At 45.4% G+C, this 17,174-nt stretch overlaps 2 protein-coding genes across 4 annotated transcripts; one reads left to right on the top strand and one right to left on the bottom strand.

Annotated features, from left to right (window-relative positions):
* The first annotated feature begins 1,872 nt into the window (after positions 1 to 1,872).
* side-III (sidestep III) lies at positions 1,873 to 13,672 on the top strand. Of its 2 annotated transcripts, none has more exons than XM_031969738.2 (14): positions 1,873 to 3,183; positions 5,775 to 5,907; positions 7,229 to 7,437; positions 7,509 to 7,619; positions 8,248 to 8,451; positions 8,697 to 8,842; positions 9,012 to 9,162; positions 9,477 to 9,607; positions 9,684 to 9,843; positions 10,438 to 10,734; positions 11,024 to 11,344; positions 12,206 to 12,496; positions 12,564 to 12,673; positions 13,273 to 13,672. In XM_031969738.2, the coding sequence occupies exons 1-14, from the start codon at positions 3,012 to 3,014 to the stop codon at positions 13,384 to 13,386; spliced, it is 2,550 nt and encodes an 849-aa protein (XP_031825598.2). In that variant the 5' UTR covers positions 1,873 to 3,011; the 3' UTR covers positions 13,387 to 13,672. The 2 variants fall into 2 exon arrangements, with proteins under 2 accessions (XP_031825598.2, XP_031825597.2); XM_031969737.2 differs by having other exon boundaries at positions 1,874 to 3,183; positions 12,555 to 12,673.
* MED6 (mediator complex subunit 6) lies at positions 13,638 to 16,951 on the bottom strand. 2 transcript variants are annotated; one of them, XR_012999089.1, is made up of 7 exons: positions 16,651 to 16,951; positions 16,387 to 16,546; positions 16,139 to 16,313; positions 15,795 to 16,041; positions 15,610 to 15,718; positions 14,801 to 14,980; positions 13,638 to 14,502 (listed from the first exon to the last, which is right to left on the bottom strand). XR_012999089.1 is itself a non-coding variant. In XM_076369750.1 (5 exons), exons 1-5 carry the CDS (start codon positions 16,676 to 16,678, stop codon positions 15,639 to 15,641), a joined length of 690 nt encoding a protein of 229 aa, XP_076225865.1. In that variant the 5' UTR covers positions 16,679 to 16,951; the 3' UTR covers positions 15,448 to 15,638. The 2 variants fall into 2 exon arrangements, 1 of the variants encoding a protein (XP_076225865.1); XM_076369750.1 differs by lacking the exons at positions 13,638 to 14,502; positions 14,801 to 14,980 and having other exon boundaries at positions 15,448 to 15,718.
* Positions 16,952 to 17,174: the final 223 nt, after the last annotated feature.

The following is a 17,174-nucleotide window of genomic DNA, read 5'->3' as shown; positions in this document are numbered from 1 at the left end:
AAAGAACATAAACTTTTATAACATCTTATTTATTCACAGTGGAAAGTTTCGAAGCAATTCCTTTGTTTCGTCAGGCAGAGAGCATTGCATTTTTCGCGTTGAATTCGTGAACGTCCTTCGCACGATTCTAATTTACGTTGTTCGTGACCTTTATGTATCGGCCAGTGTCCAACGTCGTCAAATCTGATGTCGCACAGGTATCACGCGGACCTCTGAATTCGATGGTGGCGATTGCCGCCGGGGCCGAAAGGGTTAAGTCGGAACCGACCCATTCAGACAGTTTCAGTTCTCAATCGTGATCGTAACGATTTCAGAATCACCGAGTCGGAGCAACGACCGATTCGACGTTGTTTCGTTTACTTGGGATCGCAGTAATTTCGCGATTATTCGGATTGCGCGACTAGCTTGAAAATCTCTATGTCACAATTGTCGAGATTGCAATATTTCGAAGAATCCTCGTGGAAGGGTTGAAAGCTGGAGGAAAGCGTATTAGAACCGTTTCCCTCTTCGCTATCGATCAAAAGGTTTTCTACATTCGACACATGAATATTCACGTCGGATACTCCGTTCGGCGAAACACTCTCCGCCAGAGGCGGCGTTGTTCGATCAACAAACAGCCGACTCCGATAATACGCTTCCAACCACCCCGAGGATCCGTCACGGAGGGTGACGGAAGTCGTTCGCCGAGAGAACGTCTCTGCCGCGATCATCTGAAAAGAAAACAGACTAATAAACTGATCCTCGGTTATTCTCTTTACCATCGGCGAGTAAAACGTCATCGTCGGGTCAAAGAGGGTTTTCACCCCCGTTGGAGGATAGTTTAATAGTTCGCGTCTCGCGACCCCTAACAGTGAATAGCGCAGGGGAGAAAGTGGGGAGAGGCAGTGGCGTATTCCGTTGTTCGGGCACCCGGGTGGTGAAATTGAAGAGGCCTGTATTATTCAATTATTATATTTCTCATGAATCATCCTGTAATAAATGATAGTTGGTACACATTATTCTGTATTATCAATTTGAGTGTTAAGTTGCAAAGTAACCTACATAGTGGTCTCACTGGAAATTTTGATTTGTTGATTAAAAGCACTAATGAGAAACAGTAGGGACAATAAAAGTATTTACGTTCAGAAATGTACGTGCAGAGAAATAAAGAGCGTGTAGTAAATCATTCATTTGCGGGAGACAAAAATGACTTGGTAAACTATTCTTCGGTGAACGTTGACGTATTTCGATTGACGCGGTAAGGAGCGTGTTAATTATTTATTTTTAACCCGTTCGCTAGCAGCGCCGACCGTAGTCGGCGTCCGCATGTATCGCAAAGTGCAAAGTTCGCTCGTTGCTATGAAAATATTATCTACCAGTGGACACTATTAGGATACTCTAAGATATCAGCTAATCTCTAAGTTTAAATCCGAAAGAGGTGAACCTCCAACTTTCGAAATCCGAATGACACTAATCCCAACAACCACCTCTAAACGTAGTCAACATTGAAACTTAAGCGTCGAGCACAGTTAACATCCAATCCCTACAAAAACGGTAACAACAGACAGTTCCGAGTAGAAGAATCAGTTCTAAAAATTCCGTGCGTCCTCGTCAGCAACGAACTCGTCCCTCGATCAGTATTTCACTGGTTCACGAAATTGGCACGGAACAAGCGAAAGCCTCGTGCGAAAACCTCCTCGTTCCGGTTTCCAGCGAAGGAACCGAGCCGGTTCCGGCGCCTAATGCCCCTCGTTGGGACGATTTCCTACATTCGAGGCTCGTGCGACGGCGACGACTGTAAACGAAGGAAATGAAAAGCGGCGGTTTCCCGGGCGCGGTAGTGCCACCGTCCGATCCAGCACTGTCGACAGGCGGCCAGAGCGGAGCAGTCGCTCTCAGGGCGGACAGAGAGGCAGACAGGCGACGCGGTGGCAGGCGTAGAGGGCCGGGAGCGTCGAGTCGTATTGGTTCGGCGCCGTCGGTCGCGTGTGTGCGTTGCGCGGAGCACGCTCTCGCGGAGCAGCCGCGCGGGCCTATATATCGTGCGGGAATCGAGAGCGTCGAAACACGAGCCGAGATCAGAGAGACTGACTCGAGGAAAATCGATCGGTGCTCATCGTCGTCCTCGTCGTCGTCGTCGTCGTCGCCGTCGTGGTCGGTGGTTGGGTCGTTCGGGTTAGCGACGCCTGCGAAGCGTGTCGATTCGTGAACGAGAAGCGGTTCACGGGTAGCCACCGGGTCGCCAGTGTCTCGCCCCTCGGCGCGCCTCGACCAACAGCCCACCCTGCGTGTTCCCGTCGGCCCACCGAACGTCCCGCGGCACGGGACCGTTGAACGGCTGCATCGGCAGGGGATCGGTGATCGGAAAGTGACCGAGCTGCCTCCCTCTCCCGTTACGCGTGCGGTGCGTGTGTTCGCGACACGACCGCGGCGGAGGTTCGGAAGGGTTGAAAGTGAAAACCCCTCGGCCAGCGTGAAACGGCAGGCACGAGGGAGCCGCGCGGCGCCATTGACGGGCAGCGGAGACTCGAATCGTCGCAGCGGCGGGCACGGGGACGCTTGATGACCCAGTAACTGGCCGCCGCCAGCGGAACGTCTCCTCGGGCAACGCGCTCCGGGTCGTCCCGGCGGAGCGACTCGACATCGAGCGGCGTGCGCCCCCCGGTCTGCGTGCAGCGGCGTCGAATTGATCCCGGTGCTCTCGGGATTGGATTATCGGATCGATTCGAATTGAACCCGATGCACGCGGGTTCCGCCTCAGAGGACACCGGGGTACGAGAGCCAGCGAAACGTCCTTCGGCCGGATTCATCGGTGAGCGTGTCCTGCGCCCTATTGTCCCCCTTCGACACCCTAGGAGGGGTATCGCTCGGAGGACACCGCGCGAGGAACGGCGTACCTGCTAGGAGCTCGCGGTGGGGGAGACCGTGGCGGAGGAGCCGGGGGTGGGGGACCGGAGGGGAAGGACGTCTACCTCTTGACGTGGAATGATAATAAAGGAGAGCCACAGGACAGGCCGGCGCGGGGCGACATTATGCAAGCAGTGGATTTGAACGCAACCAGCCCACCCCTCAGACTGTTCCCCTTTGGGATGGCAGTCGGAGCGATAGCCGAGCTCGCGATCAAACTCGTCATCAGCGGTTACATACTCGCCGTGGTCGTCTACGTGAACGCCACCGGCAACTGGGACAAGGACGATGATTTGGGTACGTGCGGCGATGCAGCAGTCGACGCTCGGCTCGTCAGCTCGAAATCGGCACGAGTCGACCGGTCAACGTCTCGAGGAACTCGGTCCTTCCTTGCGTCCCTCGATCGTTCGAGTTTCTTGGTTATTCTAGCGATACAGCAGTTGACGCTCGGGTCAGCTCGAAATCGGCACGACTGGACGTTTCGTCTCTCGTTCGAGTTTGTTGGTTGTCGCAGGCATCGCGTACGTCGTCGCACGCGGAGTTTGAATGGTATCGAACAGGTTCGGGTAAAATAGGAACCGTTGCACCGGAACGATTATGTGGGCGACGTTGAACGGGGCTTGTGCTGTTTTCGAATCGATGGCTGCGATTGTAGGTTGATCCTGGGCTGTAGGATTTACGATGCGTTCGCTACAGGATATTTACGAGGAGCTAGGCTGCTTTCAGGTGTTTCTGTTTAACAGCTTACCTATTTCCCGTTATGGCGCTTTTCGCGAGTAACTCGGGAAAGTATTTCGCGCAGGAACCAGAATTATCGTGTTTCGATTGAATTTTATATCTTGCTCTTTATACTTTATCTTCATCGAGAGTGATCTCTCGAGTGCAAAGGGATAGCCGCCCTGTTTCCGAGGTTAGTGGCATGAGTGCGCCATGGTCGGACACGTGTCTCCTGGACAAAGGAACCGTTTGAGCGTTGCTATTCGGCTCAACTGTTGAACGGACTTTATGTTTTATCCTTTGTACAATGTAGTTACAATCGATTCCTCGATAGCTAGACGTGCAACGGACACTTTCGATTCTTACGACACAGTGGAAATTAAATCGCAGAGTTGAACGAGATCGGATAGAAATTTAGTGAACACGATGAAATAGTTAATCGAATAAATTAATTCAATGAATAAACAACAATTGAAGGAAGTTATAATGTCGTTTCAAGTAGATTTCAAACGTTGGTCAGACTTGATCAAATACGGACAGTGCGTAATAGAAGCTAATCCTTGGACAGCCACTTGGCGTGCGTTGGTCTGAACAACGCCGGCCTTATCTACTTAGGGGAAAGCGAGCACTGGCCTCGCCGGGGGGATTAATTGTTTGTTGTTAAGTATTTCGTGTTTCTTGAGGATCGCACACGTGCCAGACAAACGAGCTGCCCTCTCAGTTTAGGGCAGATACGGACCCGCACGAAGCACAGATAGAATTCGCAGTAGAATTGAACGTTAACGCACGCGTATTAGCTGCTAAGTAGTTTGTACACGCAGCGGTCGGGCACCGTGTACAATCTGGTTTCGAATGACAGCAATTTTTCGTCCACTTATACATTCACTCTCTTGCTAACTTGTTTCTTGTATCGAAAGAATCGAATTCTGTTAGTACTAAATACAGAACAGCAAAGAATCTTGACTGTTAAACGCTAAAAATTCTGACAACAGATTATTTCCAGTTTCTTCAAGATCTTTTCGAATATTGGATCCTCTTAAGATATCAGTAATTAGAAACAAATCGGAACCGGTGATTTTAACTGACACGGTAGTTCTAATTAATTTCTGTTTTATTGAGAAATCTGTCTCGATCGTACGAGAGTTTTCGCGAGCGTTCATTGGACAGTGAACGCGAACCAGCTGATCCATGCGGGTAATTTTGATATTTATTGGGAATAAGTTAGCCAGTCCCGAGCGGCCGCGTCTGACCAAGCGCATAGCCTATCCACTCGAATAACTATAAATCTATGTGGGTCAAGGGATAATTAGTAATCGGCGAACGACCGGGCGCAGCATTCTGGGTATTCCTTACAAATTGTTACCCAGATTCCTCGGAGCCCCTTTCGGAAACGCTGGAACGATGTCTGATCGGGCGCGTTCGGTTTCCACTTAAACGGACGACGTCTTGGGATGTTCGGCGATCCAGATGCGTTTCACGCTGCCGATCGATCGGAACTTGTTCATGATTCTCATTCTCGACAATTGCGACATAGGGATTTCCAAGCTGGTCGCGCAATCCGAATAATCGCGAAATTACTGCGATCCCGACAAGTAAACGAAACAACGTCGAATCGGTCGTTGCTCCGTCTCGGTGATTCTGAAATCGTTACGATCACGATTGTGAACTGGAACTGTCGGAATTGGTCGGTTCCGACTTAACCCTTTCGGCCCCGGTGGCAATCGCCATCATCGAATTCAGAGGTCCGCGCGATATCTGTGCGACATCAGATTTGACGACGTTGGACACTGGCCGATGCATAAAGGTCACGAACAACGTAAATTAGAATCGCGCGGAGGACGTTCACGAATTCAACGTGAAAAATGCAATGCTCTCTGCCTGACGAAACAAAGGAATTGCTTCGAAACTTTCCATTGTGAATAAATAAGATGTCATAAAAGTTTATGTTCTTTATTCACCTCTGAAGGCTGCTGGCAATTGCCACAGCTTCCTAGTTTCTTAGTTTATGGTCGAAGAAACTCCAAATTTCGTTTTAGTGGTATTTACGTGCTTATCGGTAATAAACAATCAGAAGATTTTTCTCTTACGGAAAATGATTCAGGGCTGAAAGGGTTGAAGGATGCGACGTTTAATGGATTAATCCCGAATAACCACGAACTTGCATGTTTCAGTCGCAACGTTCGAAGTCAGCGCCGTTCTCGGAGGTACGGCCAGATTGCCTTGTGACATTGAACCGTCCACGCGAGAGGATCGCGTATACATGGTGCTTTGGTTCCGCGATGACGCGGTGAAACCGATCTACAGGTAAAACGCGGCGAGTCACGGCGTACAATGAATATTGAAACGTACGGTCCGTTCGAGACTTTCACGGCCAGCAACACCATAAGTCTTCGAAGCTTCCAAGTAGAAACCGTGTCCGTTGGAAGAGGTTTCCTTTCGCTATTGCATTCGGCAGCGTCGAGTATCTATGGACTCTTATCCTGCACGATATTAACACATTGAGCGCCGGCCACTTTTAGTCTATCGTTTAATTGCTAATCCTACGTTCATGTAACGTTCTAGATATGTGTAACACAAATTCAAAGTAAAATTTACAAAATCGAATCCCTTATTCTCTTCCATAAGTTAGAAATTTTGGTTCAATCGATGCTTAAAAATGTATCATCAATATAATCACCGACGCTCGCGTTTTTAGTAGCTGAAATTTTTGATTATTTCATAGTGCATTTCCATAGGTTTTTCGGGCTTTCATTCCTTTTATTCTCGTAAGTGACTAACAGTCGCATAGTATGATTCGTTCTAAAACCACGTGCATTCTATAATCTATTTCCAAATCCATAAATATTTCTATTACACTTATATTCGGAATCGATATCGGTTTTCGCTCGAAATTCATCCGTTTGCGTGTGAAATCCATTTTACGAGTCAAGTACTTCCACGTGTATATTCTATTGGAACTCCATCGAATGTTAATTGCTTAGTAAACAATTTAATCCGCGAAAGGGTGAATTTCAAGTGCAAGGCCTATGAAACTACAGACGCGCTGTAGGGCTACCAAAATAAAAACTAAGTCCGTAGTCAGGTTAACCAGTTAACCGTGTTCGACGAGTATACGCGTCGTCGTAAAGCTTGATACTAATTCTTTCAATGAATTCTCTATTTTTTCACATAAACGTGTAATTCTTTGTTTCGCTTTGATCTTTCATTAAAATATTAGTCACAGTTAACCCCTTGCCTACAACATGATTCAACAAATATACATATATATTAGTTCATTCGAATTCAAAGTAAATATTATTCCTCTATAACTATTACACTTAAAAGGAAATATAGGCATAACATATGCTTCGAATTCTTCTCTTTTTCCAGTAAATCATTAATGACAAAGTAACCGTATCGATCAGAGTTGAGAAAGAAATCATAGGCCAAGGGTTAACTGGTTAAATATATTTATCAACTCTCCTCCTCAACTGCTTTTCCAAAAAGGAAAACTCTTCGGTCGGTGCGCGACCCAGGTCATGACCCTCGGTCATAAATTCGTCAATGGGCCTGGGCTCTCAGGCCCCCGAGCATCGACGAGCAAAACGGCGAATTTACAACTCGTAACGGTGAAACGTGTTTCCAGCTTCGACGTGCGGGGCAGGCCTTTCAACAAAGCCCTGAACGCGTCGGACAGCAACGCGGTCGGGCCGAGGGCTTACTTCGAGACGATCACCGAGCCGGCCGCGCTCTCCCTCGACGCGGTCCAGCTGGACGACGAGGGGATCTACCGGTGCAGGGTCGACTTCAAGAATTCGCCGACGAAGAACTTTCAAGTTAATCTCACCGTGATCGGTAAGAAAGTTCCACCGGGGGAGTCCCCTTTCCCGGCGGCGCCCTAACGCTCCCGTGAAATTGATTTCCAGTCCCGCCGCACCAGCTCCTGATTTACGACAGCTCCGGGGTGGAAGTGGAGAGCACCGCTGGACCGTTCCAAGTCGGCGTCGAGTTCGAGCTGTCCTGCGAAGTCAGAGGAGGTGATCTTGATCTTTTCTACAGTTCGACGATTCTTGAGGAACGATGGAACTCTGGTTCTTGACACTAGGCTTACGGAGAGCGTCAATTTGACGCATACTGAATTTTATAAGCATCACTTGGCAAACGTTTATGTCGGTTTTGGTTGATCTAATTAATCTAATTAATTTCCAAGATCTAAATGGTCGAACATCTGTTTTTCTGGGAACAATAGAATAAACCGGACAATAAACGTCCGTGAACCTAGCGTTAACGAAACCTTGTAAATGCAGGACGAGCCTGGGAATGAGAAACCCTTGTTTCTCGACAATGCTCCTTTTTCGAGAATGAGCAAGTTTGCAAGTACTGTAATAAGATACACGATGCTGTAATAATGAAATACACGTTGTTTGGAGATTATGATTCAAAAGAAATAGAGAAAAGTTGAGAGAAAGGATTCCAAGTGCCTTATTACAGTTACAAACTTAAAACTCGTTTCTAAAACGGAGGACCATTTATGGCGAGACAATAGTGCCTTTATGGCGAAGGCTAATTAAATATATTTTACTACAATAGGTAGTTATCACATGCGTATTGATGTTACGTGGCTATTGACTGTTGTGACATGACCTTTCTTTTCCTTGATTCCAGGCAAGCCGACGCCGGTGGTCACTTGGATGGTGAACGAGAAGGAAGTGGACAGCAGGCTGGAGGAAACCGGGCGCAACATAGTGGTCAGCAAGTTGAGGATACCTCAGTTGAGGAGGGAGCACAGGAACACCACGTACAAATGCCGGGCTTCGAACACGAACCTCATTCCTCCGTTGGAGAAAACGGTCCTGCTGGATGTTTATCGTGAGTGAAGAATAAACTACTTGTTCAGCAGTGAGATGATTCCTTTTAACCCTTTGCGGACAAGATATAGACAACATTGTTTGGAACTAATCTAATGATTCACAGATAAATTAAGCAACGAAGCTATTTTATTAAAATATTTCAATACAAGGTTTAATTTAGAGTACTAAATATTCAACTTCATAGTTTCCCTGCGTCAAATCAAGTGGTGACTGAGGGTTAATGCTTATTCTTTCTGACCCCAGTGAAACCGTTGTCGGTGAAGATCCTGTCGAAGCCGACGGTGCTCGAGACGGAGAAGGACTACTCGATCGCCTGCGAGACCATCGGGTCGCATCCCCGAGCCAGGATCACCTGGATGGAGGGGAATAGTATTTACCACAGTGGCAAGGTAAACACCGTTATCGATCGTCGCGAGCGAAAACGTATCACGCGAGCCGCTCGTAGGTCGAACTGATCCTCCTCCTGACTCGTCGCTAGACGAACGAAGACGAGTTGGATTAATTTGTCGAACGAATCGCTCGCGTCGAGACACTTCGAGTAATTCTCTGTCCGCGCAGGTGCTGGACGGCGGCAACATCTCGGTGGTTCTTAGCACGTTGATATTCTCGCCGGTCCCGGACGACCACGGGAAGATCCTCAAGTGCCGCGGGGAGAACCCGGAGCTGCCGGACGCGTATCTGGAGGACTTCTTTCAGTTGAACGTGGTCTGTGAGTGTCGATCCTGCGAATGACGCGCGAACGAGATCTGTAAATTACAGTCAACACTAGGTTTACATTTATTGTACACTTGATTCTATTATTCCTAAAAGAATTGCTCGTTTATTTAAATTGTGGAAGCTGGAAATTATAGTAGGTATCGGCGTAAACATTTACAAAATAATATTTATAACATCCAATATGCGTCGGTTTCACGCGTTCTGTAAACCTAGTGTCAACGATATCATCGACGGTTTGCTTGATTTAGCGCGAACGATCTGTGAATGAAAGTCAGCGGTATCATCGACGACTCGCTTGATTTCCAGTCCCGCCGAAAGTGCAGCTGCACCTGGGCAGCACGCTGAACGCGGAGAAGATCAAGGAGGGCGACGACGTCTACTTCGAGTGCAAGGTCAGGGCGAACCCGGAGCACCACAAGATCACATGGAGACATAACGTGAGCGAATATAGAGCGGATACGATATAATCCTGTTTGAAGGACATTGTCCGATGCAACGAACTGTCTGACGCAGGAAGGAGTGCTGACGCAGAACTACTCGGCCGGGGTCATCATGAGCACTCAGAGCCTGGTGCTGCAGAAGATCGGACGCGACAACGCGGGCAACTACACGTGCCGCGCGAGCAACGACCGCGGAGAGACCACTAGCCCCGCCGTCACTCTGCGCGTCCAATGTAAGCGTTAAGAATGCTTTGCTGTTGCAAGTTCGGTCGAACGTGTGCGACGATTCAGTCGGAAGCTAGCGCGGTTGAGTCCAGAGGAAAATTCAGAAAATTCGGAAGTTATATGAACAAGGGGTTTCTCACCTAGGAAGATAACTAAACAATATTATTTATTTCGTTAAGCTTGAGGGAAATCAGAGGATCAAGAAATCGACTTAACCGCAGTGGCTTCTGAGCGACTCATTAATCGAACAGTGATCGAGTGGTTGGTGAGCTAGGTGTCCATTTCAAAGTACTCTGAGGAAAATATTGTCTTAAATTCTCAATGCGAAAAGTTCACTCTGAAATGAACAGTCTAGCGTCTGACCTATTGCAGACGGTAATTATTTAAGCAGACAACGCGACGCATTAACCCTTTGCGTACGAATGTCATTTCGGCGAGCTGAAACGTTGATATTTGGAAGATTGTTATTTAAGCAATTAATGTACAATGTAGCTTCATCCGTCGATGTACGTTTCAAAGAATCTTCGTCGAAGGGTTAAACCTCATAGAGTTTTAGAAACAGCAGACCGTGTTTACTTGATCGTGCGATTTTCCTTGGACAGTTGCCCCAGTGTGCAAAGCGAAAGAAGTGACGATAATCGGCGCCTCGCTGGAGGAGTCCGTGAAGGTGCGCTGCGAGGTGGACGCCGACCCGAACGAGGTGGAGTTCGTCTGGGAGTTCAATAACAGCGGTGAGAACTTCGAGGTCGCGCCGGCGAAGTTCGACGGGAATAACGGGACGCTGAGCGAACTCATTTACACGCCCGTGTCCGAGAGGGACTACGGCGCGCTGACTTGCTGGGGCAGGAACGTCATCGGGAAACAGGAAGCGCCTTGCGTTTATCAAATCATTCCTGCGGGTAAACGAACAACTGATCGATTCAATAATTTAACTACACAACAGCTAACGAATTTATTTTTACGAAGTCCAGCTTCATTGTTACCATTAACGTGTTGTCATTTTTGAGCAGCCTGTGCAGCGAACTGATAAATTCAATAATTCAACTACACAAAAGCTAGCGAATTTATTTCTACAAAGTTCAGCTTCATTGTTATCATTAACGTTTCATTTTTGAACAGCCTGTGCAGCGAAAGATTGTCCTTATAATTTCTGATAGATTTCTGATCGTTTTCTGATCGTTTTCGCAGTGAAACCGAACCCGTTGAACAACTGCACGATAAAGGCGTCGCTGAACCAAAGTTCCGAGATCCTCGAGGTCGAGTGCGTGCCGGGATACGACGGCGGCCTCAGGCAAGAGTTCCGGCTGGAAGCCTACGAGGTGGTCACGGGGAACCTGCGGGTGAACGCGTCCAGCATATCCGCGGATGTCCCCTTGTTCCGCATAGCAGTGGCGGACCTGCTTCCTGCCACCCATTTTTACCTCGCCACGTACGCCGTGAACGCTAAAGGGAAGAGCGAAGTCAGTCTGCTCGAGGACATCATGCTGAGGGACTCTGAGAAGCACATAGGTGACCTTGGTCGTTTAACCTTTCGAAGCTTCCTTCGCTCTGATCGCCGGCGACTCTGAAAATCCATAGTTTCATTGTTTTATTGGTCATAGATACAAAAGTTACACGTTTACAATGACAGCTTTTTAATGGCGTCATTCCCTAGTCCTTCAATGCAAAGTTCCAACTGGATCTGTCTGAAGCTTCTAGAGCCAGAAATACGATTGGTAGATTGCTCGTTCTACGTTTCTAAATTCACAACCCTTTCAGCCCTGAATTATTTTCCCTAAGAGAAAAATCTTCTGATTGTTTATTACCGATAAGCACGTAAATACCACTAAAACGAAATTTGGAGTTTCTTCGACCATAAACTAAGAAACTAGGAAGCTGTGGCAATTGCCAGCAGCCTTCAGAGGTGAATAAAGAACATAAACTTTTATGACATCTTATTTATTCGCAATGGAAAGTTTCGAAGCAATTCCTTTGTTTCGTCAGGCAGAGAGCATTGCATTTTTCGCGTTGAATTCGTGAACGTCCTCCGCACGATTCTAATTTACGTTGTTCGTGACCTTTATGTATCGGCCAGTGTCCAACGTTGTCAAATCTGATGTCGCACAGGTATCGCGCGGACCTCTGAATTCGATGATGGCGATTGCCACCGGGGCCGAAAGGGTTAAGCAGGAACCGACCAATTCCGACAGTTTCAGTTCACAATCGTGGAGATCGTAACGATTTCAGAATCACCGAGACGGAGCAACGACCGATTCGACGTTGTTTCGTTTAGAATTGTCGGGATTGAAAATCCCCGTGTCAGGCGCAGTCTGCTCCGAAGGGAAAGTTGGAGTAAAGAATTGAATCGGAACTGTATTTTCTTGTCTCCAGACAGCGGGATCAGCATGGCGCCGATTTTGCTGCTTCTGGCCGGTTGCCTGATGGCGACCCTCGTCACCGGGCTGTCGGTGATGCTGATGATGTACCGGCGAAGGGGCACCACTTCCCCGGTGCACATCGAGCCGTACATGAAGCAGCCCATAATCACGCCGCCGGACTCGAGGAACAATTCGATGCTGGACGTGACGCACGGCGATCACACCTACTTCGTCGAGTACACGCTGAAGCAGGTGACCGACTACGCGCTCAACAATCAGCCGGACATCATCCAGTCGCCCCAAGGTATGCGCGCTCTTTGAGGTGGCCAGGTTGCCCGACTAATATTCACTAATGCCGACAGTCGTTTCAGACCAGGAAAAGATCAAACGCGAGCCACAACTGTTTCTACCGGTCAGACCGGACACCCTGTTCGCGCCGTACGACATTCACAAGCAGGGGCTTCAGACGAACAGATGCAACGTGAGTTCCATGGTGTTTCAATTCAGGCTTTCGCTCGAACGAGTGATCGGAAAGTGAATTCAACACTTTCGGTTGCGTCTCTCTTCGTTACGCTCGAGATCGTTAACCCTTTGCACTCCGAGCAATTTCTGATGTGACTCGGTAACTCCAAATTGTTTCTATTATGGACTGGTCTATGAGTATTTACGAAATGGTCGCCCATTTATAGAGAAGAAGAGAGTTTACGATGCAGTGTCGCCGCAACGACAGAGTGCAAAGGGGTTCGTTCGTAACGGAACGTTTGTTTAACACTAGGTTTACGGGCATTTATTGTACAGTTTATTCTATTGTTCCCGGGGAAGTTGACATTCGTTCATTTAGATTTTGGAAATTGTAGATGTAGAAATAGGCAATCAGGATTCATATTCTATTCATATTCATATTCATATTCATATAAAATTCAATCTGCGTGAAATTGAGGCGTTCCGTAAACCTAGTGTCAATGTACATTGAGTTCCGCCTGGAGAGAATGTTCTATAGGTTCGACGATTGCCGAAAGTGTTGAACGATAATGTTAATTACACGTCGACTTGGTGTACACGATGCATTTCCGGTTGCAGCTGAACCCATTCTCCGCGAAATCCTGGGAGCCCATTAGCTTCAAAGCCGACCGCAATTTGATGAAGGAGATCATAATCGCCAACTCTATACCTGGTCCAGAAAGTTGCGTGTAAAGAGCCACGCGGAACATAAGAACGAGCAAACATATCAGAAGGACCGATTTCGAAGCCTAAACAATCGTGAATCCGTTGATCGTGGACGAGTTCACGGTGAACGGGGGACGTGAACGAACTGCAACTGGTCCTACCGTCGAGTTTTCTTGTTTAAACGAAACCTCGTGGTTGGCGGAGCTACGGATTACCGGGGACGATCTAGGAATCATCGAGGCGACTAGTTGCATACTAACTAAACGCTACACATGGTGTATTATTCCAAGTTTAATATATTTTGTGTCAAGTCTTAGAACGTTTACTTATTCCACGACAACGGTAGAACTAAGCAACAAAAGTCGGTTATTTCTTTCATTTCATTCGATCTATCTCATCATTACCGAGAGAATCATTTGTATCTTCCGAATAATTGCAAAAGAACAGATTTCCTATTTACCGTAAGAATAGTGGAAGTTCCGGTTTAACCCTTTGCACTCGAAAGTTTCTCACTTGAAATGTTCAATACAATTTTCTAACTAGATGTAGAGGAGATTCTTTAAAATGAATTTATTTATTATTTATTTCTATTTTCTTTCAATATTTCACGTATTGATGCAGTATACAGCTAATGGTAAATACCAAGGTTTATAATTTTGCTGTATCAGATCGTCCGTCTCTCTCCAGTGCAAAGGGTTAATATTGAATTCTAAATTTTACCATTTTCATGGGTCAAACGGTGACCAAAATTGAACAACATATTAGAATAATAGTTATTATATGGAATTCGATCTTGATACGCATTTAAAAGAGCGTGTGTTTCGCGTGCGCGTAACGGAAGGACGTAACGCAAGACTGGCCCTTGCTGCAGAGGTACGCGCGGAAGTAAATGAAATACAGTACGAATACGAGCGCAACGATTGCAACAATCAGGATTATGATACAGATGCGTCGGCGTATTCTCGTTAAACGCTGTAGAAAATTTCCTCGACGAGGCGACGGTGATGTTTTCTGAGGAATGCTGTGCGGCGTCGCGGGCTGCTTGGCCGCGTTCTCATTTAGTTCGTCGAAGAACAAATATTTTGTATGCTTTCGTTCCAACGGGAATAATCCCTCCGATCCTGCCATCGAGGTCAGCGTGTACTACGGAAAAAGGTTGGTGGTTTAATATGTTAAAGAATTCTTTTTACCCTTTATGGGCCGAATTTTTGTTCATTATTATAACATATTTTGTAACTTTCAAGTTACAATCACGTTAAACTTTCATGCCTGAGCGTATAAAAGTTTAAGATAACCAAAATGAAATAAATCAACAAGATGCCAATATACTGATATGTGAGTTTAAAGTTACATGGGCCTACAGAGGGTTGAAATGATTGAACGTTGCTTGTCGCATGAGTTTTACTTGTCTGTTACGAGCCGTTTGCAGTTGTTCGCGTACCAGCTGAATCAATTTACATTTCACGTGTTTTAGGTTTTCAATGAAGTGATCCTCCTCGTCGTTCGTCCCGTACAGCCCCATGTCCAACCGTTCCTCGCCACACGTGTTCCCATCGCATATCATTGTCCTTTGGTCGTGCACGATTCATCCGTAGGAAAATAAAAGATCAAACGATGTCGGCTGCAAATGAAAAACAAAAATATCACTGTTATCATCCTGTTTTATGTAACCTGAAACTCTAAATTTGAAAGTGGAATAATAATTACTTTGACGCTTGATATCCTTTGCTACGAAAATGCTTGTTAGATGTTTTAATAAGAAAAGCATCATTCAACGTATTCCATCCTATATAGAATACGGTGTGAAAGTATGTGACAGATTGGTTTTGATAATTCTAATGAAATAATGCACGGTTAATTTTAGCAGATCGCGACGAACACCATTTCAACTTATTCCCCTCTATTTCGGTCGACGAAACACGAAGGCTGTCTTCAATATCGGAAATCCAAGTGTCCCGGTTCCAATATTAAAAGAAAAGTACGGCGCAAACCAAAAATTTCCGATGCGAAGAAAATAAAACAAGATACAACGGAGAGAATTGATAATCTCGATTGTCCGTGGCGCAAGAAAAAATAAGAACGATGAAATAAAAATATTTGATTTTTAATTCTACCCCAGTCTTGATATTTCATCGTTATATACATCAGTTTTTACAGGAAAAAAATACAATTACTTAAACTGTTAAGTCCCTGTAATGTGGTGAGAACAGAGACAATATTAAATGCATGCTTAAACCTAAGTTCATATACATTATCTTATAGAATAATGCGAATCCTCGTTAATTAACTTTTGGCTTCTTTTCTGGTGGTGGTTTCATGTCTTTTTTCTCGACTTTCACTTCTTGCTTAATCTCTATGGCTGGAAATAGAAGAGAAATTTCATTGTCATTAATCCTACCTAATTAATGGATACTTTTAGTTACAAAAAAACATACAAGACTCGATAGGTTGATGAACAGGTTTTGGAACAGGCAATGGAAATTTACGAGTAAGTTCAGCAAGTAACATATCCACTCTTTGACGTTGAAACAGAGAGCTGGGCTCCTCGCGAACAGGTGTTTCTTTCTTTGCTGCCAGTGCTTTGCCATTTTTGAAGTCCCAATAGTAACCTTTACTTGGATGATATCTGGAGCACGAGCTAGCTTCTTCAAAAGCAGACTGTAAATGGTGCACTGTGGATAACTAGAAAATAAATGTATAAATTGAGAATATACTCATCACCAATTCTACTAAGCTTATGCTAACAATAAGCATTTCATAATTGACAAGTGATAATTACCAGTCTAGAGCTCACAACAGATGCTAAATCAGGTGCTTGATACACGACACCTGCAATAATATAATAATCTACAAGCGGTGTTGCTGCAGTAGGTGAATGTCGATGTTGTTTCCTAATAACATACAAAATGGGTTCTTGCACGTGTAAAAGAATATACTCCAATCCTGTCATACTCCTGAAATGAAGCAGTCAATCGTTAGCTCTGTAATTGGATACATTTTTAGTACTTCGATTTAAAAAATACTCACTGCAATTGATCAGGACTTAAGCGTTGCATTTTAACAATTTCATTGTTGCACGTTCTATCGTAAAAAGGATTACTCCTTTCAGAAAAGTAATCCATTATATTATTTGGATTTAACACAGGAATCCATGCACTATCGTGCCAAGAGAGTCCCAAAGGGTTCTCTGTCAGTTCAACAAAACAAGCAAATGAAGGTTAAGTGAAGGAAAAACGACTGCGTCGTGTTAATGCGAATGTTTAACCATAAATAAAATTAGTATAATATTACCTGTAACGGGAGGTCTTCCTGGTAACATTTCAGCTTTAAATAGTGTCAGTACATGAAATATTAAAATATTTTTACTTATACGCCAAGCTAAACTTGGTCGCTAATATTTACGCTCGGCACTTTTTGCTAATGTAATTTAAAATTAATATTAATACTGATAAGTATGAATACATTCCACGTGAATCCCTCAAATATCATTGTTTATTTATAACGCCAACGATACATCTCCGAACGATACAAATAAACTGAACTTCTTCCGTGACAGTCAGTGGCTCTCAATGATTCAAAGGATACGGTATTATTTTTGGGCACCGATAAAACAAAATTATATTTATCGGGTATGAGAAATTATCAGCGCCGATTCCATAAATAAAATATCCGTAAATGCTATTTTATTCTTGAAAAAATAGTTTTTCCAACGACATCATGATTTCCATTTATGATAACGTAACGGTGATTCGTCATGAGTCAATCTAAGTTGTCATTGACGAGCACTGCCGAAATAAAGAATGCAGAACGCTGTT

Source organism: Nomia melanderi, chromosome 8 (genome assembly GCF_051020985.1).
Source record: "Nomia melanderi isolate GNS246 chromosome 8, iyNomMela1, whole genome shotgun sequence".
NCBI lineage: Eukaryota > Metazoa > Arthropoda > Insecta > Hymenoptera > Halictidae > Nomia > Nomia melanderi.
The sequence above is the reverse complement of the archived record's forward strand: the minus strand, read 5'-3'. Positions and strand labels throughout refer to the sequence as shown.

Bases quoted from the DNA above. Each gene is read 5' to 3' on its own strand.
- side-III (XM_031969737.2), top strand. From the start codon at position 3,012: ATGCAAGCAGTGGATTTGAACGCAACCAGCCCACCCCTCAGACTGTTC. The intron at 9,608-9,683 runs GTGAGCGAATAT...TGTCTGACGCAG, and splicing joins AGATCACATGGAGACATAAC to GAAGGAGTGCTGACGCAGAA. The intron at 10,735-11,023 runs GTAAACGAACAA...TCGTTTTCGCAG, and splicing joins TTATCAAATCATTCCTGCGG to TGAAACCGAACCCGTTGAAC.
- MED6 (XM_076369750.1), bottom strand. From the start codon at position 16,678: ATGTTACCAGGAAGACCTCCCGTTACAG. The intron at 16,042-16,138 runs GTAATTATCACT...TTTATTTTCTAG, and splicing joins CTGTTGTGAGCTCTAGACTG to TTATCCACAGTGCACCATTT. The intron at 15,719-15,794 runs GTATGTTTTTTT...TTCTATTTCCAG, and splicing joins TCATCAACCTATCGAGTCTT to CCATAGAGATTAAGCAAGAA.